Consider the following 26,030-nt stretch of genomic DNA (forward strand, 5'->3'; position numbering starts at 1 on the left):
AGGAATCTTGTGAAAGGAATATGATGCACATGACCTTGATTAGGAACAAGTTATGACTTCACCCTTCTAGTTGTGTTATGTGACTTTTTTTTGTTCTTTTCTCATGTGGTTAGACATTTTTTATTGCACATGAATTACAATTATTATATTTGAAATTACACCCTCATTTTTGTATTTGTGGTTGAAGTGTAATGTCGTAGTGGGAGTTTCTTCTTCTTCCTCTTCTTCTTTTTTCTTTTTTTCTTTTTCCATAGTTATTATAAATTACAACTGTAAACCAAAACATATATTGCAAAATATTATTGCTATACAATATGATAGTTGATACCTGCCATATGTGGTCACTGATTAGGTATACCATATACCTCTTTAGTGATGCTTAAGGAGTTTATTCAAGTTCTTATTCATTCCCTAGCCTCATTCTAGTTTTCAAGTTTGTCATCATGAATACATGGATTATGTGGTCAGCTATGGACCCCAACTTCATGAAGTTACATTTGGTAGTTAGAAAGTTTGTTACAGCTTTTTTCTTTTTATCTCATTGCATTGTTTCACTTTCAATTTTAAAATAATAATACTTTTTGTTGACACTTGTGTTGGTTTTCTTAAAGTGTTATGTAGAAGATTAGATATATTTGTTTATATTCATAGTTATTAATTTTCGTGTACTATATTATGTATCCCATAGCCAATATTTGGGCTCTTTTTGGCCAAGTTTCCATATACTAATAGCTGGGGTTGAATGGCTAGCACCTGAACAATTGTAACAGAGTAAAAAATTAGCTCTACATTGAGCTGATTGATGAAACAAATTTGAGTATTTGAGACCATTAAGTGATAAGGATTTGTTGGATTAAGATGAATTATATGTTAGAGAAGGCAAGTTTTAAAAAAATAAAAAACAAAAACGAAAACAAAAATTGAAACAAACAATATAATAAAACCTTGTCTCAAGCAAGTTTGTGAAGTTTCCCATAATAATGTCAAAGAGTTAAATAGAAAGGTATGATTTATAAATCTTACCTAAAATGTCGATAAGGGCAACCGTGATGATCGCCTACACCAGGAGTTGATGAAATAATTTTTTGACAAGAATAAGGTGTGTAATCCTGCAAAGGAAAAAACAAAAATGTTTTGAATGTTGTTGGTTTACATGCACATATAGGAAGTCATATCTTATTTTTAAGCACTTTTAAGTAAAAAGGTGAGCAAAACATCAATATGTGTACAAATAACATCAATAAAAGACATAAAATTGCATATATGTTTCAATCATTGTTGTCAAAATTGCAATATGGATTATAGCATCATACAATTCTTACCTCATCTAAGCCATTTCAAGTGTAGATAGGAGTTAGGAAAGATCCTCGGCTCAAGTGTTTTCGACCGCCCTAAATCAGATGAGGACTCATGCTTGTTTGGTTTGGGAACAGATTGGGCCAGGCCTTAGCATTATTAAAGGGATCTTTAGATCCATAGGGCTCAAAGGAGATCTCTTTGGGGGGTCAAGAGAATAGGAGCTTCCCTAAGTTGTGTTTTCATCAAAGGGGGTGTCTTCAAAGTCAGGCAGCTAAGGGGGCTCACAAATCCGATGTGCTAGCTTCACTGCAAAGAGGTTTGAAGGATGTTTTTTCAATTATTGGCTGTAATCTTGTTGGCAAGCCTCGTCATCGGTGGATCATTCCTTGTGCACAGATGACGAAAACTTCTAATTCCCAATTTTTTCCCTTTTTAAAATTTTGAAACCTCTAAGTGGCATGGTTTCCTTTCCTCTTTTCTGTGAGGTTGGTTCTGATTACATGGGAGAAGAGGGGAGGACATGACAAGAACTGGTTATCATTGACAATGAAGTTGAGAATTCTCTCTTGGAATAGTAGAGGTGCTTAGTAGTCGTCTGCACCCATCCACGATCAAAGAAACTCTTTTAAGTTGGCATGACTCCTTTGTAGGAAGGAAACAGAAAAAAGTATGGAGAGCTACTCCTCTGTACATTTTTTAGACTATTTGGAAGGAAAGAAATAGAATAACACTAAAAAACAACGAGCAGTCTGATCAAAAGTTCAATAAAATGTTCTTTCCTCAGTAACCTTTTAGCAACTTTATTTCTATTTATGGAGAAAGCAAGCAGTGGTAGCAACAAATCATGCTTTTTCATGTCTTTATCCAGAGAAAGAGAGAGCATTCAAAGCTAAGGCACAAACCATATTGTGCTGTTAACAAACAGGTCAAAATTCTGAACAAAAATGTAACCACTTGATAAAAAACAAGCTTAAACAAATACACCTAATATGATCCACTCATGACATGTATGCCATAGAATAATGATGAGGAAAGCTAAGTATTTTTGAGGTTTCTTCATTGAAAAGAAACCCTTTAAGTATGTTACAACTTTATTTAAGTTTAAATGACACATTTATCATTTATTATAGAGGTCATAACAGGTTAGATGAGTTAGTTTTGTCAAACCTTTACAACAGAAGCACAATTAGAACTAGGCAAATCTACATCAACTTTGTGCCAAGAACATTTAAAACCATATAGTTTTGGTAGGTTGCCTAAAGAACTACTACCTTGCTTACTGCTGGCTCAATCAATGGGAGGGGTTTTCAAAAATCATAATTTGCATAATACAGAATGAAATTCATGACTGCTTTTCATTGACCGAGATTCATTTCTAATATCGGATCGTTCTTTCAATCTTCAATAGCCTGCACCCACTCTTTCTTGGTCCACTATCCTGTCTTAGCCAGCCCTGTCCTCTACCCCAATGGAGTAGGTGTGGTTTATTTTAGATCAGGTATGCTAGGGATGAAAAGAACCATATACCTGCATCAACTTCAGGCTAGTGAGAAGTGTAGATAATTATGAGTTTTTTTTTATCTTTTCTGTTAGTTTTAGTTAGTACTTTATCCGTTTGGCATTCAAAATAAATAAGGTCGGCTTGAATTAGAACTCTTTTATTTTGTTGTTTTGGATTATTCTTTAGAGTTATCTATATCCCTAGTTTTTAGGAGAAGTCCTTGCTAATCAGTTAGAGCAAGAGCCTATTTATTTCCCTTGTTTTTTCACAAAGTTAAAAAAGAATAAATAAAAAAAAAAAAGGTCTATGCATTAAAGACTTTATGGTATCAGAGCAGAAAATCTTATGAATCCCGGCAATGGTAAAGACGGCAATGACAGGTAGCAGTGGCAGAACTGATGCATGAAGAGACAGCCAGATTCAGGCGAAAATGCAAACAACAGCAACGTTCCAGGTCAACGATAACGCCTCCCTGTAGATTACCACACACAAATTAAATGGGAAAAATTATCTTCAATGGTCCCAGTCCGTCAAATTGGTGATTTGTGGCAGAGGAAAGTTGGGCTTCCTCACCGGAGAAACGAGTGCACCAAACAAAACAGATCTGACTTATTCGTCATGGGTAGCAGATAACTCAATTGTAATGGCATGGCTGATAAATTCAATGGAACCAAAGATTGGTCAGATTTTCATGTTTCTCTCATCCACAAAGGCAATCTGGGACTCGACAAGAAAAAAAATACTCGGATATGGACAATGCAGCACAGTTTTTTGATTTAAAAACAAGAATAAAAGAAATGAAGCAGGGAACGATGAGTGTTACTCAATATAACACTGAATTACAAAATATTTGGCAGGAATTAGATTTATTTTATGAATCTGATTTGGGATGTGAAGATTGCTGCCTGAAACAGAAGCGGATGATCGAGAAGGAGGGTGTCTTTGAGTTCCTTGCAGGCCTTAATAGGGAACTTGATGAAGTCCGTGGACGGATACTAAGCAGATCGCCATTTCCATCAATCAACGATGCCTTTGCTGAGGTAAGAAGAGAGGAGGATCGAAAACGAGTCATGCTTGGAGATAAAAACAACAATCAAGGGCTGGTTGATGGCTCTGCCCTTGTCTCACGCAGTGTACCAGCGGACAAAAGCAATGGAGAGCAATGAAAATGCCTGTGGTGCGACCATTGCAACCGTACCAGGCATACTTGTGACACTTGCTGGAAAATTCACAGAAAGCCAGCAAACTGGACACCAAGGAGACAACCAGAAGGTAGAGGATTCCAAGCCCAAACCTCAACTAGTGATCCGAATATTAACTTCAACAAATCAGAAGGATCCGAAAGTGCTACCATCCGTCTTAACAAGGAACAAATTGAGCAGTTGTACAAACTTCTCAATCAATCCTCATTAACCAGAATGAATGGGGATTCTAATATAGGATCATGTTCAGTAGCTCAGAAAGGTACCTTTCTTACTGCTCTTAATGCTGCACGTACAAAAGGAATGGTGTGGATTGTTGATTCTGGAGCATCAAATCATATGACAGGAACCACTAAAGTGTTTTCATCCTATATACCATGTAATGATGGTCAGAAAATTAAGATAGCAGATGGTACACTATCCTCAGTGGCAGGAAAGGGCACTGTTTCTTTTTCAGATTCATTAGAACTGAATTCTGTGTTTTATGTACTAAATTTATCATGCAATTTGTTGTCAGTAAGAAAGCTAACCAAGGACTTGAATTGCACTGCTAAGTTCTTCCCTTCTTGTTGTGAGTTTCAAGATCTATCTTCAGGGAGAACGATTGGGAAAGATTGGGAATGTGACGGACTCTATTATTATGAGGATTCAGCCATGGAGAATGGACAAGCTAATGCTGCAAGTAGTGAGTTAGGTTCTTTTTCTAGTAATGATGAAATAATGTCATGGCACTTTAGGTTAGGCCACCCCAATTTCTTGTACTTAAAATCTTTTTTTCCAGCCCTATTTGGTAATAAAAATGTTTCTGATTTTCAATGTGAAATATGCCAAATTGCAAAAAGCCATAAAAATACCTACCCACCATGATCGTATAAAGCCTCACGACCTTTTTCCTTGATACATAGCGACATTTGGGGTCCCTCACGAGTTCCAAACTTAACCAATACTAAGCGGTCATATCTTTTATAGATGATCACACACGAATTTGCTAGATCTACCTATTAAAAGAAAAATCATAAACAACCCAAACTTTTAAAGAGTTTCATTCTATGATCCAAAATCAATTTCAAACCGACATTCAGATCCTCAGAACAGATAATGGAACAGAGTATTTTAATTCCATCCTTGGACCTTACCTAAAAGACCATGGAATCATACACCAAAGCTCATGTGTAGGCACCTCCCAATGAAATGGCATTGCCAAAAGAAAAAACCGCCACCTCTTAGAAGTAGCTCGATCCCTCATGTTTACTACCCACATGCCAAAACGTTTTTAGGGCAAAGCTATCTTAACTGCAGCCTTCTTAATCAACCAAATGCCCTCTAGGGTACTCAACATGAAAACACCCTTAGACACACTGCTTCAATCCTACCCTAACTCTTGGCTTCATCAGAACTTACCCTTAAAAATCTTTGGTTGTACCTCATTTGTTCACTACACAACTCCCAGTAGGTCTAAGCTTGAGCCTCGTGCCATTAAATGTGTTTTCCTGGGTTAGTCATCCACTAAACATGGGTACAAATGCTTTGATCCCATTTTGGGTAAGCTTTTTATCACTATGGATCTCCAATTTTTTGAAAAAAAAAACCGTACTTTCCCATCACCACTCTTCAAGGGGAGGATATGAGTGAAGATTGCTTTCAGGAAATATCATCACCTCAATTGCCAAATAGCCCACCAACTGAGCAACTGCCACCATTACTATCTGAATCACCCATTATAACTGAATCTAGAGTGCCATCAATGCTCGAAAATTCTGTTACAGGGGAAGATACTAATTCACCACCTGCAGAACCACCAAAACAACAGCTCCGTGTCTATTCTCGGTGACAGCCTTCTCAACAAATAGAGCTCAACACATCATGAGTTGACCAAAAGTCTGAACTGGAGATTGAACCAAAATCTGACAACAACAGTCCACTTGATGTTCAAAGTGAACTTGCCAAAAGTCTGAACCAGAGATAGAACTAGAATCTGACAGCAACAGTCCACTTGATGTTCAAGGTGAAACTTGTGAGGAAACAGGTGACAACTTAAACAAGCCAGTAGCGCTTCGAAAGGGAGTAAGATCGTGTACCCAACATCCAATCTCAAACTTTGTCTCACACCACAGGCTGTCAACCTCATTTCAAGCATTTGTTACCCATATTTCCTCTGAAGAAACAATGCCTAGGAATATACATGAAGCCTTGAAAAACCCAAAATGGAGGGAAGCTGTTATGGAGGAAATGAAAGCCTTGCAGAAAAATAATACATGGAAAATTGTTGATTTACCAGGTGGTAAACATCCAGTGGGCTGCAAATGGGTATTTACAGTGAAATATAACCCGGATGGTTGAAAGATACAAGGCCAGGCTTGTAGCGAAGGGATTCACCCAAACTTTCGGAATTGATTATTCTGAAACGTTTGCTCCGGTAGCAAAACTAAATTCAACAAGGATCCTTCTTTCTTTGGCAGCTAACTCTGATTGGCCATTGTATCAACTTGATATCAAGAATGCCTTCTTGAACAGAGAGCTTGTTGAGGAAGTTTATATGGAACTTCCACCCGGATTCTTTGATGACCAAGGTAACAAAAAGGTGTGTAAGTTAAACAAATCTCTTTATGGTCTAAAGCAGTACCCAAGGGCTTGGTTCGGAAGGTTCTCCCAAGTGCTAAGATGACACGGATATAGTCAAGGATATGTTGATCACACTATGTTCTACAAACATTTGGTTGATGGAAAAATTGTTATACTAATCGTGTATGTAGATGATATTATACTTACAGGGGATAACATAGACGGAATGGAGAAGTTGAAGAGAGTTTTGGCAATTGAGTTTGAAGTTAAAGACCTTGACCTCTTGAGGTATTTCTTAGGAATGGAAGTGGCGAGAACCACACAGGGAATTGTTGTGTGTCAACGAAAATACACAATAGATCTTCTTGAAGAAACCAGGATGCTAGGCTGCAAACCGATTGATACACCTATGGAAGTTAACTAGAGGGAAGGAAATTTAGATGAGAAAATGTCAATCGACAAGGGGAGGTACCAACACCTAGTTGGTAAGCTAATTTATTTGTCTCATACTCGCCTAGACATTGCCTTTGCAGTCAGTCGTGTTAGTCAACATATGCATTTTCCTACTAAAGATCATATGGAGGAGGTGTACGAGATCCTGAGATATCTCAAAACTACTCCCGGTAAGAGGCTGTTTTTTAGAAAAAATGAAGAAATGAGTCAAAATTTACATAGATGCTGATTAGGCAAGGTCAGAAAGTGATCGACGTTCAACTATTGGGTACTGTTCCTATGTTTGGGGAAATTTAGTAACGTGGGACGTAAAAAGCAAAGTGTGGTGGCTAGAAGTAGTGCTGAAGCCGAGTTTCGTGCAATTGCTCACAAAATTTGTGAAGGTTTCTAGATTAAACGAATGTTGAAAGAGCTGAAAATAGGAGTACACCAGCAAATGCAGTTTTTTAGTGACAACAAGGCAACTTAAGAAATTTCATGAAATTCGGTTCACCACGATAGAACCAAACATGTTGAAGTTGATCGACATTTTATTAAGAAAAAGATTGAGAGTAGAGTCTTAGACATTTCTTACATGCCTACAAAAGAGCAAGTTGCGGATGTTTTAACAAAAGGTATGTCTAGAAGCAACTTCGAGTATATGGTTAGCAAGCTAGGCATGTTGAATATTTTTTGCCCAGCTTGAGGGGGAGTGTAGATAATTATGAGTTTTTTTTATCTTATCTGTTAGTTAGATAATTATGAGTTTTTATCTTATCTATTAGTTAGTACTTTATCCGTTAGGCATTCAAAATAAATAAGGTCGGCTTGGATTAGGACTCTTTTATTTTGTTGTTTTGGATTATTCTTTAGAGTTATCTATATCTCTAGTTTTAGGAGAAGTCCTTGCTAATCAGAGCAAGAGCCTATTTATTTCCCTTATTTTTTCACAAAGTTAAAAAGTAATCAAAAAATAAAAAAGTGTATGCATTAAAGACTTTAAAGGGTTTATAGGGTTCCCACTAAACCTATCCTGTTTAAAATTTTAACTACAATTTTGAACCATAAGGTGAATGTAGACCTCAATATTCCACAATATGCCAACCATGAGCTTTCAATAAAGGGAAGAAAGTTCTATAGGCATTACTCCTGTTATAGAAATCAATATGGAATCCAAAGTAGGCACATAACTCAAATCAACATCAATACAATAGAACACCATTACTACATGGGACCCAGTTTTCTTCAGAGCATGTAAATAACTAAAAAACTTCAGATGATCATAGAAGGGGAAGACTTTAAACATTATACTATGGTTATGTGCTTGGTTATTATTCCTATTATCTCTCTCTTCATGCAGAAATACGTCTATACAAGCAAATCTTTGTTATATAAGAATACATGAATGATGGTAAGTTCTTTTTTATCTTCCTTTTAATTGTAAAGCTCCCGCACTGGAATTCATACTTAATATAATTGTAGTAGCATTGTTATGGATAATTACAATACTTTGAGCCAAGAGTTGAATTGTAGATCTATAAGTGCAGAATGACATTCTTTGGTGAAATATTTCAATCTTTTCTTTCATAGTGGAATATGAAACCTTTTAGAGCAATTTTGAGAGCATAAAGACTTGCTTCCAAGTTCCAAATTTTTAAATAAACGAGCATGGTTAATAAAATATGGATTTGAGCAAAGTAGTAAGCAATTATTCTAATTTTGGTCTTTTTAGTCGTATAAAATTGGAAAAGAAAGGGCCCAAACCTCTTAATGGCCCACAACTTATGACATGCAGTGAAATAACCGATTCTTGATCTCCTGTATGAAATCAATACTACATCTAAATGCTCTTTAATGGTGTTAAGGTGATGTCTTACTGTTCTCTTTCCTTCTTTTCCGTAGTTATGGCGTATGCTGTAAGCATATTCTTTGTCAAACCTTTCAGAACCAACCTATGACAAAAAGAGCAAGCAATAAGCATTAAATTAAAGAGCACATAATCACAAACATTCTAATATAACATTATAACCATAAAATATAAATATGCATAGATAGATATAGAGATAGCATGATAGATAGAATGTCTACGGTGTGCTACTTATCCCTTGACCTTAGAGATCACTCACTGACTTTGACTTTGTGATATAGGACAATGAAAGCACTTTTTTTATATATAGAAGAGAAATTGGGCTAAGAAAGCAATTAGATGAGAAGAGAAGAAGAATTTAGATGAGAAATTACAAGAGAATAAGGATAGAGAGAAAGAGAGAAGAAAAATATTCTGAATACTTAAAAGAAATTGATAATGATCTACATTGTTATAATCAGCCATATTTATAAGTAAGAAGATACCAATCCTAAAGGAAATACAATTTTAATCCTAGTTGAAGTACTAAACTAAATGAAAAGCATTAAAACTAAATTACAAGGTCAACTTTAACAAGAATAGAAATCCCAATTTTAAAGCAATAGGAATTCTAAAATTTGAGGCAAATAGGAATCCTTCCCATCCTCTATGTCCACATCAAGAATAAACTTGAAATGAATAATCTTGATCCTATCAATTCTCCCCAACAAAAAAGGACTTAGCCTCCAATAAATTACTGGTATGGTACTGTTGGAAGTTAGAGTCAAATATCATTTGAATTCCTTTAGTTTTAGATAAGTTATTTGAATTAATCTTTGTTGTTTAAATTTTATGCTTATCAGATTAGGCGTCTTATCTAAGTTTGAAAATAAAGATAGCTATCTATTTGGTAGTTATCCTATTTTTTTTAGTTTAAATTCTGGTTTCCTAGATTTTGAGGATTCTATTTAAGTGTCCTGGTATAAATTAGGGTTATATGTTATTCTTTGGAGTAATGAAGATTTAATTACGGTGCATACTAGTTTTTCTTCCTTCCCGATAACATGGTATCAGAGCTGATTCTTAGTTAAGGAAAAACAATGGTTAAAACAGCCATGGCTGGAGCAAACAGAGGCAGTGTCACGGAGGAATCTACGGATACCTCTCAGATGCCCTCTACAATTGCTCCCATTGTAGTCACTCCAGAAAATACCCCATTACAGATTACAACAAAGAAACTGAATGGGAAGAATTTTCTCCAATGGTCGAGTGATTCTGATGGCGATCCAAGGACAGGGAAAACAGGGCTACCTCGATGGCACGATCTTAGAACCAATAAAGACAGAACCTTCATACACAACCTGGTTTGCAAACAACAATATTGTCATGTCATGGCTTGTGGACTCCATGAATGATGATATCAAAAACAACTATCAACGTGATCCAACCGCAAAAAAAATTTGGGACTCGTTGAATCTCTTATTAAGACTTAGAGAATTCTGCCCACTTTTTTGAGTTAATAAATATGGCACAAAACTTAAACCAAGGAGATACAGACATGAGCACCTATTTTACCTCTCTTTCAAAGCTGTGGCAAGAACTAGACCTAGCAGATGACTTTCAATGGACGTGTACAGAAGATTGCGAAAGGTTTAAGGAAAGAATTAACAAGGAGCATATTAACAATTTTTTGGCTGGACTCAACCAAGACCTTGATGCTGTTCATAGTTGAATTCTAGCCATCAAACCTCTACCTGAAATTGAAGAAGTGTTTGCTGCAGTATGACTAGAAGAGACACGTAAAAGAGGGATGCTTGGTCCAACAAAGACCACTGTTTCAGTCCCATCTAGTGATAATTCTGCCCTAGCTGCTTGTGGAGTTGATGGAGCTCTTGGAGATGCCCATGGAGATACTCATAATACACGAAGAAGTGGTAATCTCTGGTGTGAACATTGCCAAAGATCTAACCATAATCGTGAAAATTGCTGGAAGTTGTACGGGAAGCCACAAAATTGGAAGGACAACAAAGGAAACAGGAGTACTTCTCAGAACCCGAGAGGATTCCAGACTGCATAAGAACCTGGAAACAAGACTGGTGAGAATTTGTTAAATGTCTCACTAAATAAAGACCAACTTGAACAGCTTTACAAGTTGTTAACGCCATCAGTTGCTACTGTCTCGCCTCCATTAGGACTTAACACATCTTTCTTGGCCCAAAAAGGTACTTTTTGGACTGCTTTAAGCAATACCACTGAAAAACTGGACCCTTGGATCATAGATTCTGGAGCTTTAGATCATATGACGGGGTATGCAGGTTCCTTCTCTGCTCATAATCCTGATTCAAGGCATATTAAGGTGAAAATTGTAGATGGTTCCCTTGCAACACATGCAAGGACTGGTACAATTGTTCTAAACCCTCATATAACCCTTTATCATGTTTTACATGTTCCTAAATTGGCCTGCAACCTACTATCCATTAGCAAACTCACCAAAGATCTTGATTGTTCAGTCCAATTCCTACCATCTCATTGTGAATTTCAGGAAGTGACTTCGGGGAAGAGGATGACAACTTTGAGAATAAACAAGCATCTACTGCAAGTTGTGTATCTTCTTCTTTGTTTAGAAAAAATGAAATAATGTTGTGGCATTTCAAGTTAGGCCACCCTAATTTTCAGTACTTGAAACATTTGTTTCCTTCTCCTTTCAGATATAACGATGTTTTTCAATGTGAAATTTGTCAACTTGCCAAGCACCAATGTTCTTCATATCCATCTAAAACTTCCTTCCACACCATTCACCATGATCCATAGTGACATATGGGGTCCTTCACGAATACAAAGCTTAACAGGAGAAAAATGGTTCATCACATTTATTGATGATCATACAAGAATAACATGGGTTTATCTTCTAAAAGAAAAAAGTGAGGCTGAACAAACCTTCAAAAATTCTCATCTCATGGTCCAAAATCAGTATAATACAAGAATAAAAATCTTACGTACTGATAATGGTACTGAATACTTTAACACTTTACTTGGGGCATATTTGTTGGAACAAGGAATCATTCACCAAAGCTCGTGTATAGGTACCCCTCAACAAAATGAAATTGTTGAGAGGAAAAATAGACATTTATTAGAAGTGACCTGATCTCTCATGTTTACTACTAATGTACCAAAATATTTGTGGGGGGACTCGATCCTTACTGCTTGCTACCTTATTAATTGCATGCCAACCCGTGTTTTGAGTTTCAAAACATCATTAGATATGTTCACCCACTTATACCCACAAATCCGAACCATAGGCTCCCTTCCCTTAAATGTTTTTGGTTGTAAGTCCATTGTGCATATTCAAGACACCAATCAAAACAAGCTTGACCAAAAAGCTATGTCATGTGTGTTTGTAGGATGTTTAACCACACAAAAGGGATGCTGTTGCTATTCTCCCGAAAAAAGAAAATATTATGTCACTCTGGATGTCACCTTCTTCAAAAATCAACCTTACTTTCCCAAAATTTCACTTCAGGGGAAGAATGGGAGAAATGAGAATTTTTGGGACTTGTTTCAAATCATAACACCAACACCTTTTCCAGTTTCTAAACCCAAACCAGAGTCAAACAAAACTCCTACTGCCCAGACCAATACCTTGGAACAGCCACCTTTAAACACCTCAATCACTCAGCCAATCTCACTCAAAAACCTGCCAACAATTTCTCCAAACCAACCAGCAACAACAATCTCACTCAAAAACCTATCAACAATAGCTCCAAACCAACCAGCAGCATCTGAACCTTCTCAATTTCAGTCCACAGTAGCAACCGAACCTTCTCAGCTTCAGCCCACAGCAGCAGCCGAACCTTCTTAGCTTCAGTCCACAACAGCAACTGAGCCTGTAGTAGTGCCCACAACATACTGTAATATTAGGCCAGGGGGAGCTCAACAGCATCAACAGGAGCTTCGTGTTTATTCCCGGCAGATCCGACCAAGAGAAGTAGGGTCCACCATGGTTTTTCAGCCCTGTCAAGAGTCGGATCCTAGAGTTCTTCCTGAGGTAAATCATCTTAATCTTCCAATTGCGGTAAGAAAAGGGACTAGGTCCTGTACACAGTATCCTATCTCCAATTATGTTTGTTACAATCATCTCTCACCTTCATTTCAAGCTTTTATATCAAGACTTGCAAAAACAGAGACTCCAAAGAATATTTATGAGGCCTTGAACAAGTTAGAATGGAAGAAAGGAGTCTTAGAAGAAATGGTTGCTCTTGAGAAGAACCATACATGGGATATTGTTAACAATCCAGAAGGGAAAACAGCAATTGGATGCAAATGGGTGTTTGCTATAAAATACAAATCAGATGGATCCATAGACAGGTACAAGGCGAGATTGGTAGCTAAGGGATTCACACTAACTTACGGAATTGAATACCAAAAAACATTCGCCCCGGTTGCCAAACTCAATATCGTAAGAGTTCTACTATCCATAGCAGCAAATCTAGATTGGCAGCTTCAACAACTAGACATAAAGAATGCATTTCCCAATGGAGACTTGGAAGAAGAAGTCTACATGGACTTACCACCTGGTTTTGATAAGGAGCGGAAAGAAGGAAAAGTCTATAAACTAAAAAAATCTCTTTACAAACTAAAACAGTCGCCTCAAGCATGATTTGAATCACGAAGGCCATTTTACAACAAGGATATAAGCAAGCTCAAGCTTATCACACCTTGTTTTTCCACCAAAAAGATGGTAAAATTACTAGTTTAATTGTATATGTGGATGATATTATACTGACAGGAAATTATTATGCTGAAATGGTAGAATTGAAAAATAGGCTAGCTATTGAGTTTGAAGTTAAAGATCTTGGATCTTTGAGGTATTTCTTAGGAATGGAAGTAGCAAGAAACAGGAGTGACATTTCAGTCTCTCAAAGAAAGTACATCTTAGACTTATTAAAAGAGACTGGGATGCTTGGTTGCAAGCCAATCGATACTCCAATGGATCCATTGAAAAAAATTAGGGAATCAGAAAAAAGTACTCCCATTGATACTAGAAGATATCAATGATTGGTGGGAAAATTAATCAATCTTTCCCATACAAGACCTGATATTACTTTTTCCGTAAGCATGATAAGTCAGTACATGCATGCTCCATTCGAGCATTTGGAAGTTGTATACAGAATCTTAAAATACCTTAAAGGGTCTCCGAGAAAAGGGTTATTTTTTAAGAAGGGTCAAACTCGGACCATAAAAGGTTATACAAATGCAGACTAGGCAGGTTCTGTGGAAGATAGGAGGTCTACTTCCGGCTATTGTAAATTTGTTTGGGGGAACTTAGTAACTTGGAGGAGCAAAAAACAAACTATAGTCGCAAGAAGTAGTGCTAAGGCGGAACTTTGGGCCATTGCTCATGGCATATGTGAACTCTTGTGGTTGAAACGTTTACTAGAAGAGTTAGGTGTAACAAGAATTATGCCAATAAAGATGTACTATGATAATAAAGCTACCATAAACATATCTCACAATCCAGTTCATCACAACCAAACTAAACATGTGGAGGTTGATTGTCATTTTATGAAAGAAAATATTGAAGATGGGACCGTCTGCATGATCTATGTGCCCACAAGTGAGCAAGTTGTTGATTTGCTTACAAAAGCTCTCACAAGAAGACCGTTCGAACAGCAAATTACCAAGTTAGGCATTGAAACCTGTACAACCCAACTTGAGGGGGACCATTGGAAGTTAGGGTCAAATATCATTTGAATTCATTTAGTTTTAGATAAGTTATTTGAATTAATCTTTGTTGTTTAAATGTTATGCTTATCAAATTAGAAGTCTTATCTAAGTTTGAAAATAAAGATAGCTATCTATTTGGTAGTTATCCTTTTTTTGTTTTAGTTTAAATTCTGGTTTCCTAGATTTTGAGGATTCTATTGAAGTGTCCCAGTATAAATTAGGGTTGTATGTTATTCTTTGGAGTCATGAAGGTTTAATTACAATGCATACTATTTTTTCTTCCTTCCCGATAACAAGTACTACTTGAGAAGATTGAAATTAAGTCTTCAAAACTCTTCATCTATAATCCAAGTCACATTAGAGACTAGTCTACCCTACCATTTGGCAAGATAATGGTGATAAATAACATAAGAAGATTCATTAACTTCATCATCTAGCACGTCCTCTATTTGCTCCATGTGTGGGACCAATAAAGACATTATTGGTCCCACACATGGAGCAAATAACGGGAATTTTTAAAGTTATAGTGGGACGAATAAAGACAATATTTGATTAAGGGCCTTACAAGCACCTCGAGAAAGAAATATATTCTTCACATTGAAAATTAGACTAATGTCCATGTCATTTGGTAAGGCAAGTAAATATTCAATGGGCCTAAGTTCGTGAATGATACAAAAAGATCCATTTTCTTGAGGAAACAACTTCTTGAAGGAATGTTTGGAGTATCTCTTAAGACAAATAGAGACCATGAAATAATCCTCTTCATTAAATTCTTGATTTCTATGATGCACATCAACATAAAGTTCATAACTTTCATTATTTAATACAATTTTATATCATATATTAGCATGAAGATCATGAATGAGTTCAAGGAAAAATTCGTCAAATTTAGAAGGTCTTGATTTGGACTATAAAAGCATGAGATCAATAGGTTAACCAAATGACCATAAACAATCTCATATGGCAATTTTTTTGTAGAACGATTATAGGCAAACTCAGCTTTTGGCCATATTGAATCCCAATGACCTCATTTCTCTCTAACAAGACTCCTAACCACATCCCTTAGACTACAATTAACAACCTCTATTTGACCATCATGAGAAGAATGGTCACAAATCTCAAATTGTGATTTTCTTGTAGAATAATTAACATAATTGTTATAGGCAAACTTTGTTGTTGGCAATATCATATCCCAATGACCTTATTTCTCTCCAACAAAAACTCTTAAGCAAGTCTCCTAGACATGGTTAACAACATCAATTTGATCATCAATTTAAGGATGAAAAGCTAAGGAGAATTCAGATTGGTGCCAAAATTTCTCTAAAGGTCTTCCAAAAATAACTAACAAATTTGATATCTCTATCAAACATTATGCTAGTCGGTAACCAATGAAGCCCAACTATTTACTTGTCGAATAATTTGGCCAAATGTGAAGGCATCAGTTATTTTGCTATAACAGATAAAATGTGTTAAAAAACTTATCAACCACAGCAAAAATAAAATCATGTCCTAGAGGTGTTTTTAACAACCTAAGGATATAATTCATACTAAGGTCCCTCCAAAGTGTGTGTTGTATGGTTAAAGATGTGTACAACCTAATGTTTCTCTTCTTTACCTTAGCTAGCCGACAAGTTCAACATTGCAACACAATTTTACAAATATCTCTTTTCAAGGAAGACAATAAAATTTATCCTCTACCAAAGTGACCAGCTAGACCTTTGCTATACAACTCCTAAATCAAGAAATCTTGAATAGAAATACAAAGAATGCACAGTTTATACCCTCTAAAAAAGTAGCCATCATGGATGATTTTTTTTTTATAACTAAAACGAGTATTGTATTAATGAAAAGGTATACACAATGTATGCATATACAAAAAACCAATAAGGGTGATAACACAACCGCACCCTACGGGGAAACCTAACCAATTCACAAAATCTATCAAAGAAGTAATGCTATCCCCCATGTAAACCCAATCCCAAAATAAATACAAAAAAAAAAAACTTTTAAAAGTTTGATCTAAGCATTCCTTATCCTCAAAAGCTCTCCTATTTCGCTCCCTTCGAATGGACCAAAAAATGCATAGAGGAGCAACTTTCCAAGCCTTTTTCCCTTTTTTGCCAACTAGGACACCATTCCAACTTGGAAGCACCCCCCTCGTAGAAGAATGCATCACTCACTAAATATGAAAAAGAGCACAAACCAGCTGCCACAATGTACTTGCTTTCAGACAATGAAAAAGTAAATGATCTCCTATTTCCTCTTCAGCATTGCACATGTAGCACCTGTTTGGCATCCTCCATCCCCTCCTTATGAGTAGATCCTGTGTCAAAATCTTAGCCCAAGTTCCCTCCTAAGCAAAAAAACTAGTTGTAACAGGGGGTCTAAGAGTTCTACACTGTACTGTGCACAAAATGCTCCACCCTCCTACTTGCTAGAGAGGAGTAAAAGGACCGAATTGAAAAATCACCATCCTTAGTCTCCAACCAAACCTAGCATCAAAAGCACCCGAAACGATGAAGTAATTATGCAACCTCCCGAATAAGAAATCTACCCCTTCTAACTCTCAATCATTGAATTGTCTAATAAACCTCGGTCCCCAACTACCCCCATCCCAAATATCTACCACCCAAGCATCCTTGAAGGAAGCTATAGCATAAAGACCCGGGAACTCATCCGTCAATAACAAATCACCACACCATCTATCTTTCCAGAATTTTGCTTGATTCCCTAAACCAACCTGAAGCCTTGTTTTATCTTTGAAGACCTCCCAACCATTTCTAATTGTCTTCCATACTCCTACACCATACCTCCCTCTCACCTCCTTTGTGCACCACTCCGCCTCCTGAATCCCATACTTACCAACGATTACCTGCTTCCAAAGAGGGTTCCTTTCTTTCACAAACGTCCAAGACCATTTACCCAAAAGTGCCTTATTGAAGAGAGAAAGGCTTCTAAAACCCAAACCCCCATTTTGCTTCTCTAAACACACAATCGACCAATTAACCAAATGAGGTTTTTTCTCCAACTCTCCTCCTTCCCACAGGAAATCTCTATGCATTTTTTCCAATCTGGTCGCCACTCTTTTGGGATAACAAATAGGGACATAAAGTAAATGGGCAAACTAAATAAAGTAACTCTTAATCAACGTTTACCTTCCACCTTTTGACAAATATTGTCTCTTCCACAAAGCAAGCTTTTTTGGGAACCGTTCCTCCACACCTTCCCATGCCCTACTAGACTTGTAAGGAGCACCCAAGGGGAGGCCTAAGTAAGTGGATGGAAGAGAACCCACCTTACAACCTAAAACCTCAGCAAACTCCTCCAAATTTGGAACCTCCCCAATGGGAATCAATTCACTTTTCTCCAAATTAATCTTAAGACTCAAGCATGCCTCGAACCACATAAAAACCCAACTCAAGTACTCCAAGTTTTCCTTGCTTGCATCACAAAAAATGAGAATATCATCTGCAAAAGAACAAATGGGATACCTCAACACCCGCATTATTCCTCTCTTTAACTCGAAAACTCTCAATAAAACCACCATCATTTGCCCTTGAAATCAAATAGGAAAGGATCTCCATCACCAAAATAAATAAATAAGAAGACAAAGGATCTCTTTGTCTCAACCTTCTAGAGCTGCCGAAGAAACCAAAAGGAGAGTCATTGACCAAAACAGAGAAACGGACCGTAGAAATACACCATCTAATCCAACCTAACCACTTGGAGCTGAAACCCATTTTATCCATCACCGCTATAACATAGTTCCAATTTACATGATCATACGCCTTTTCTATATCCAATTTGCATAGCAAGCCTCTCAAGTTAGCTTTAAGTCCAGAATCTATGGCCTCATTAGCTATCAAAATTGCATCTAAGATCTATATACCCCCCACAAAAGCATGCTGAAAATCCGAGACCAAAGAGCCCACCACCTTCTTGAATCTATTAGCTAGAACTTTGGCTAACAACTTGCACAAACCGCCAACCAAGCTGATAGGCCTAAAATCCTTTAACTCTTCAACCCTCCCTTTCCTAAGCACCAAAACTACAAAAGTAGCATTTAAACTTCTCTCAAAGCACCCCGACTCATAGAAATCACCAAAAAAAAACCCAAAACCTCATCTTTTACAACATCCAAGCGGTCCTGCCAAAATGCCAAAATAAAACCATCCAAACACAGGGCTTTATCTCTACTCATACTGGACAAGGCAAAAAAAACCTCCTCTTTAGAAAAAGAAACCTCCAAGGCTGCTGAATCTGCAGGGGACAGAGAATTAAACGCCAACTCCTCTATGCTTGGCCTCCACTCCCCTGTATCAGATAGCAACAATTGAAAAGCTCCTGCCATACTATTCTCCCCCTCTAGACAAACACCATTAACCCTTAACTTTTCCAAAAAAATTCCTCCTTCTATTTTGTGGAAAAATCTAGTATTTTTATCCCATTTTTTTAGCCATAGCCCTCTTGATTTCTACCTCCAGAAAATCTCCTCTAACTCTGACCATTTTTTAAACTCATCTACAGCTCTCCTTGTCTCCTCAACCTCCTCCACTATGAGGGCTCTTTCTCTTTCGTTTGCATCCTACTGACCTAATTGCTCCAAAGCCTGAAGTTTTTTAGTGGACACATTCCCAAAAACCTCCTTGTTCCACACTTTGAGATCCTACTTCAAACTTTTGAGCTTAACCGCCAAAATATGACTGTGAGACCCCCGAACACTATATCCCTTCTACCAACACCTTATGAGATCTTTGAACCCTTCCTCCTTTAACCACATTTTCAAATCTGAATGGAATTTTTCCATTTCTAATCTCTCCCCCATCCAACAATATTGGTGCATGATTAAAGGTTGGATTGGGCAAGATTTTCTAAACCAATCCACTGAACTAGTCTTCCCAATCATCAGAGACTAAAAACCAATCCAGCCTAGAAGTTGAACTATTGTTTAAACCACCACACCATGTATACTCACCATCGGAAAGGGTAAGGTCTTTAATGCCCAACTCATCGATAACCTCTTAAAACCATCTCATTGTAACTAACATTCTCAAACAGCCCCTCATGTCTGTTGGAAATCTCACCACACTAAAATCACCCCCAATACACCAAGGATCCATCCAAAGACCCATAATCACACCCAACTCAGCCCAAAAATCTTCCCTCTCCTCAACGAGAATAGACCTGTAAACATGCGAAAACATCCACACAAAACCACCTTCGCAATTTATAAATTGGCACGACACTAAAAAGGCACCTACCTCCATCTCAAGAAGCTCCAACACCCGCTTATCCCAAACACCACAATTCCTCTTGCTTGACCTCTAGCATCCACTACTCTCTAGGCCAAACATCTACACACACCTAGGCTCCTCACTATTCTGGTTGTTATCTGTTGAACCTTTGTTTCTTGAAGACATACAAGATCGATCGAGTACAAGTGAATCAAAGATTTAATCACACCATGCTTATTCCCCTCATTAATCCCTTTAACATTCCACGAAATAATCCAGAGCTTCATTGACTCACCCTGACTAAATCCCTATAAATTATCCCTCTTCCTCTCCCACACCTCGAATTGGTCTTGAAACTAACTGAGCGTTCCAATTTCCGAAGCCTCCTCTCCAACTTTGAACCACTCACCTTAGCCTTTTTGGTCCCTTGCCTTACTACCTTCCATTTTATTCTTAGTTCCAATTTTTCCAAGAGGCTTACAATTTCCTCTTCATAACCATCCACTGGAAGCCCCAAAACTTTGCTAAAAGCCACTAATATGCTAAAATTTCCTTGGAAACAAGGGATATACCGCCTCTGCACCTCTAGGGCACTTCCCTCCCCCATAACGTAAGCCTCTTCCTCCTCCCCAATCGAAAGTCTTGATTCCACCGCTACACAGTTTGACTGAAGATTTACCCTCTACCCATCCTTCAAAATCATAGAAAGAGGGCCATTTCTCACATCTTCTACCATCAGCGGATCCTCCCTATCCATTGGCGATAGATCTCCCTAGCAAATCAACCCTACATCACAACGAGCCCCCGACAGCCCCACAAAAAGGAGTAGAAGAGAGTCCCCCCAACTTCAGAAAAAAAGATAGACATCGTACCTTGAAAACAAGCCACCTCCAACATCAAAACCTCATCCACAGGTGAGAAAACCTCTCTCAATTGCCTTTTGCCAAGCTCGTCAATAGGGAACACCCCCCACTTAGGGCAAAGAATATCCCCGCTATTAATAAGGAAAGAGGGTTAGGCCTTACACCCTTCTTTCTCCTCTGCATCTACTTGGATCGAGCCCAAAAAACTCTCATGGGCCAAACTACTAGGGAGATCTTGGGCCCTTTTAAACACCAAGGCCCTACTATCAACAAGCTGGCCTGTCCACCCATCATTAGGCCAAACCCCCTCAACAAAAGGTCGAACGGTTGTCATGAATGATAAAATCAATGTGATCTCAATAATGGCCTCTTGAATTTCTTGATAAATGTCATCAAAATCAAAATAAGTAAGATACTCATCCTTCATTCTCTCAAATCTAACCACATGAACAGTCAACCTATAAAAAGGTTACTACTTAACTAAGGCCTTCAACAACTTTATTTTCAATTATTGCATGATGGTGGAGAACAAATGTGTTTTCTTGAAAAAAATATATCCACCTAGCATGTTTAGGCATTAACTTTTTTTGAGAACTAATATACCTTAGTGTTTGATGGTCAAAGTACATCACGATCTATTGAGATAATAGATAATACCTCCAATGACCAAGTGCTTACACAACAGCATAGAATTCTTTATCATAAGTGGAATACCTTTGCTTAGCCTCATTGAGTTTCTCACTAAAGTATGCTACAAGATAACCCTCTTAACTCAAGACACCACCTATGACAACACTTGATGAATCGCCATGTTGCCTCAAAAACTTTTGAAAATTTTGAATGGCTCAAGACAGGTGATTTAACCATTTGGTACTATATCTCCTCAAATGCCTTGCTTTGCTCCAATGAAACTCCCCTTTTTATCATGCTATAAATAATGAAAGCCATTATGATACTAAATACCTCAACAAATCACTTATAAGTGCCAAATCCATGAAAACTATAAATATTAGAAATGGATCCAGGCTCATGCCACCCTCTAATAGATCTAATTTTCCGCTCCTCTTAAGACTAACCATAGATCACAATATCATTAAAATATACCACTAGGAACCAAAAGGACGCAAAACCTGTGTAAAAACCCTCATAAGTATACTAGGTGCATTAGATAACCTGAAGACATGACTAACCACTCATAAAGTCCATTTTAGGTCTTAAATGAAGTTTTCCATTCATGTCCTAATCTAATACAAATTTGGTGGTAACCATTATGTAAATCAATCATGGTGAACCAATCTAACTCTACCATCAAGTCTAACATGTCATCCAATATATGTATGGGAAACCTATACTTATGGTTATTTTTTGATGGCATGACTATTTATGCACATTCTCCAAGAACTAGACTTCTTAGGGATAAGCAAGACAGGGACAGCACAAGGGCTAAGACTATGTTGAATAAAACCATCCATCTACTTGCCTATTTATTTCAACTCCCTCTTTAGGATTCAATGTATAGTATTAGAGATTAAATAGTTGAGACTTTAGAACTAGATCAGTGGCATGTTCAATGTTCCTCATGGGTGGTAACTCACTAGGTAGATCTTTAGGAGTTTTATCTTGAAACTCAACCATCCATATGCCAATAACTCATAAGAAACATTTTTAGTTACCAAGGCTAACATTACACTGGAATTTTGTCCTTTTGTGTTAAAATATAGATGTTTTACTTCTTCCAAGTTTAAGTGGAAATTTTAGGTGCTTGACATGTTGAACTAGTTGATTGGGTTAATGTCTTAAACCATGGCTGCTATCATTTTTAGTGGGCTTAGAAGGTTTTAATAGGACAGACTTACCATTATACTTTTAACCGGTAAGTATTTTCCCTAACAAAATGGGTGAAATCAAAGTCATGAACAACATCCACAGGGTAGAAATCATACCAAATTAAATTCAAGTAATTTCCCATTATAATAGGAACTAGACATCTTTCAAACACAAGCTACTCTACATGGATGAGAATATGATTTAAGTTGAAGTTTCGCTTAAGCAACAACTTTGAAATGGCATTCATAGGTGACTCAAACTGATGTCCTTGAATTTGATGTAGCCCTAAACTAACTTGTAATCAAGAGAATTGCTCAGCCATCTTGCAATGAAATTCAATCAATTCATGAAAAAATTCCACCCAAAGGTAGTATAGGGTTGGTCTCTAGATTTTTGTTGAGATAAATTGGGTCTTAGATTGGAAGCTCCATGAATTAAGAAAGTATAGAAAATTTACAAGATGGGTGTATGGGCCTATTTTTAATTTTATTTTTTCAAAATATGCTAATATGCTTCTTAAATCATAATTAACTTGATGAAGGGTTACTTCAAAGATGTGATGTGGAAATCAAAATTTAATAAAGGTAAAATATTTCTTCTTTTTTACCCTTTTTTAAGGTAAGTGTAGGAAGGAAAAGACAAGTAAGGCTTTAAAGTAGCTCACTAACCAAGTCTCAAGAAGGGGTCACAAATTATTGACTTTTCAAACAATAAAAATATTAATCAACTTCAATGAAAGAATATGCCTTATCAATTCTCCTACTAGTCTCCAAAGTAAACAGAGTCTCATAATTAAAGCTTGTAGGGTGTGAATGGGCTGATCTAAACCTTCTAATGATGGCAGATTTTTTTTATTTTTTAAGGATCAATTTACACTAATGCCAAATTGATATAGGATAATGGAAGCACTTTTTTTCAAACAGGAGAAATTTGGCTAAGAAAGGAATTACATGAGAAAAGAAGGATAAATTAAATGAGAAATTATGAGAGAATATGGAGAGAGAGAGAGAGAGAGAAGACACAAATTTTCTGAATATTTATCAAAAGTAATAATGATTCATATTACTAAAATGAGTCCTATTTGTAAGTAATTGAAGATGCCAATCCCAAAGGAAATACAATTTTAAGCCTAGTTGAAATACTAGACTACAGACATAAAAATTGGAATTAAATTAAAAGTTAATTTAATAAGAAGAGAAATCCTAATTTTAAAGTAAATAGGAATCCTAGTTTGAGTGCAAATAGGAATCCTTCTCATCCTCTATGTCTACATCTAGAATAAACTTGAAATGAGTGATCTTGATTCCCATCACTTATGCCAATCTGTTATTTAATGAGTGATCTACTTATTCCACAGCTCATTGCATATATTCAAGGTTAGAGACCATGTGTATATGTTGTTGCTGCCAGTTTATCATAAATGTATATATTATCGTGAATCCATTGGCCAAGTAGCCAAAAACAAAAGTAGTTGTTGCTTTGTTCCAACTTGTATACACAGTACTAAGATTAGACAGAATAATTCTGCAAAAACAACTGAATCCATAGAAAGCATAATTTATATAGAAGATTAAATACTTCGGTAGCACCATAATTACCTTCTGGGAGAACTCAGCTTTCCAGAAAGCAAGGGCATCATCCAATTTCAATCCAACCCCCTACAAAATTTAAACTCTATTAAAAATATAATTCACAGGAAAAGATCTTTATGATTTCACCAGCATTAGATATTTAGAGATCTCCAAAATCTCCGTCTACAACAGCCCTATTTCAACCCAAGTACAAATATGTGTACGTGTGCACATGAGAGCACATGTGCTTATGTATGTTTATCTCTACATATATGCATACATACTTCAGCACATAAATATGCTTATCCATGTTTATCTCAACATATCAACATACATTCTTCAGCACATCCGTATGTAAGTAAAAAAAAATGCAGAAAAAGGTTGTACATGTTTGAGGCAGCAAACTCAAAGTAAATGAACTGCATCAGTGGTAGAGCCACTCAAAGCCTAGGGCAAATCCTAACAAAATTGAAATTTTTTAAATTATCTTAACATATTTGAAATTTTTTGTTCTATTATGAAATTTTTGAAATCCTAATGCCTCCTTCATAGTTTTGTTGCCCAAAAAAAGCATGACAAAGAAAATCTTGAACTTTAGACCTATTAGCTTGATCACTAGTCTTTACAAGATAATAGTCAAAATGTTATCAAGGCGTCTAAGAGGGGTACTACATGAAACTATTCATTCTACTCAAGGCGCGTTTGTTCAAGGGAGACAAATATTGGATGCAGTTCTCATAGCCAATGAAATAGTGAATGAGAAAAGACGTTTAGGGAAGGAAGGAGTTGTATTCAAAATCGACTTTGAAAAGGCTTACGACCATGTGAGTTGGGATTTTTTGGATCATGTGTTGGAGAAGAAGGGGTTTAGTCCTAGATGGAGGAAATGGATGAGAGGTTGTTTGTCCACGCTATCTTTTGCAGTCTTAGTGAATGGAAACGCTAAAAGGTGGGTTAAGGCATTTAGAGGCTTAAAACAAGGCGACCTTTTATCCCCCTTTTTGTTTACTTTAGTCGCAAATGTACTGAGCAAGATGTTATTGAGAGCAAAGGAAAGAAATTCGTTGAAGGGTTTCAAGGTGGGTAGGAACAGTACAAGGGTGTCCCATTTGCAATTTGCAGATGATACCATTTTCTTTTCTAACACTAGTGAGGAAGAATTGCAAACTCTCAAGAGTTTATTGCTAGTGTTTGGGCATATCACTGGGCTTAAGGATAATCTTGACAAGAGTAATATTTATGGCATCAATCTTGAATAGAATCATCTTTCTAAGTTGGCCGAGTTGCTAGATTGCAAGGCTTCTGGTTGGCCTATACTCTACTTGGGTCTTCCTTTGGGAGGGAATCCCAAGGCTTGTGGTTTTTGGGATCCAATGATTGAGAGGATCTCGAAAAGATTAGATGGGTGGCAAAAGGCTTATTTATCTTTTGGAGGTAGGATAACTCTTATCCAATCTTGCCTCACCCACATGCCTTGCTACTTCCTTTCCTTATTTAAGATACCCGCTTTAGTGACTACTAAAATTGAGAGATTACAAAGGGATTTTTTATGGTCAATGGTTGGAGAAGGTAAAAAAGATCATCTTATTAGTTGGGATGTAGTGTGTAAGTCGAAGGCAAAAGGGGGTTTGGGATTTGGGAAGATTGCTCTAAGGAATGTCGCTCTCTTAGGGAAATGGTTGTGGAGGTACCCTAGGGAGGGTTTAGCTCTATGACATCAGGTTATTTTAAGCATTTACGGATCACACTCTAATGGTTAAGATGCCAACACTATAGTCAGATGGTCACATCGTTGTCCTTAGAAGGCTACTGCACAAGTCTTTCAGGAGTTTTCCAAGTTTACTCGATTTGTGGTAGGAGATGGGGAAAGAATTCGATTCTTGGAAGACTTGTGGTGGGGGGACCAACCTTTGGGATCCCAATATCCAAGACTATTTAGAGTAGTCAAGGATAAAAATATTCATATTTC

The 26,030-nt window shown here is 37.0% G+C and overlaps 1 protein-coding gene across 1 annotated transcript in view; it reads right to left on the bottom strand.

Annotated features, from left to right (window-relative positions):
• Nucleotides 1-26,030, bottom strand: part of LOC100244238 (probable DNA primase large subunit) — a 40,941-nt gene that overhangs the window by 8,338 nt on the left and 6,573 nt on the right. The window contains exons 14-16 of the mRNA XM_010651936.3: nucleotides 24,089-24,148; nucleotides 8,874-8,948; nucleotides 1,024-1,109 (exon numbers count right to left, since the gene is read on the bottom strand). Of these exons, the coding sequence (XP_010650238.1) occupies nucleotides 1,024-1,109; nucleotides 8,874-8,948; nucleotides 24,089-24,148 (221 nt within the window). The remainder of the gene's footprint in view (nucleotides 1-1,023; nucleotides 1,110-8,873; nucleotides 8,949-24,088; nucleotides 24,149-26,030) is intronic.

Source organism: Vitis vinifera, chromosome 5 (genome assembly GCF_030704535.1).
Source record: "Vitis vinifera cultivar Pinot Noir 40024 chromosome 5, ASM3070453v1".
Classification (NCBI taxonomy): domain Eukaryota; kingdom Viridiplantae; phylum Streptophyta; class Magnoliopsida; order Vitales; family Vitaceae; genus Vitis; species Vitis vinifera.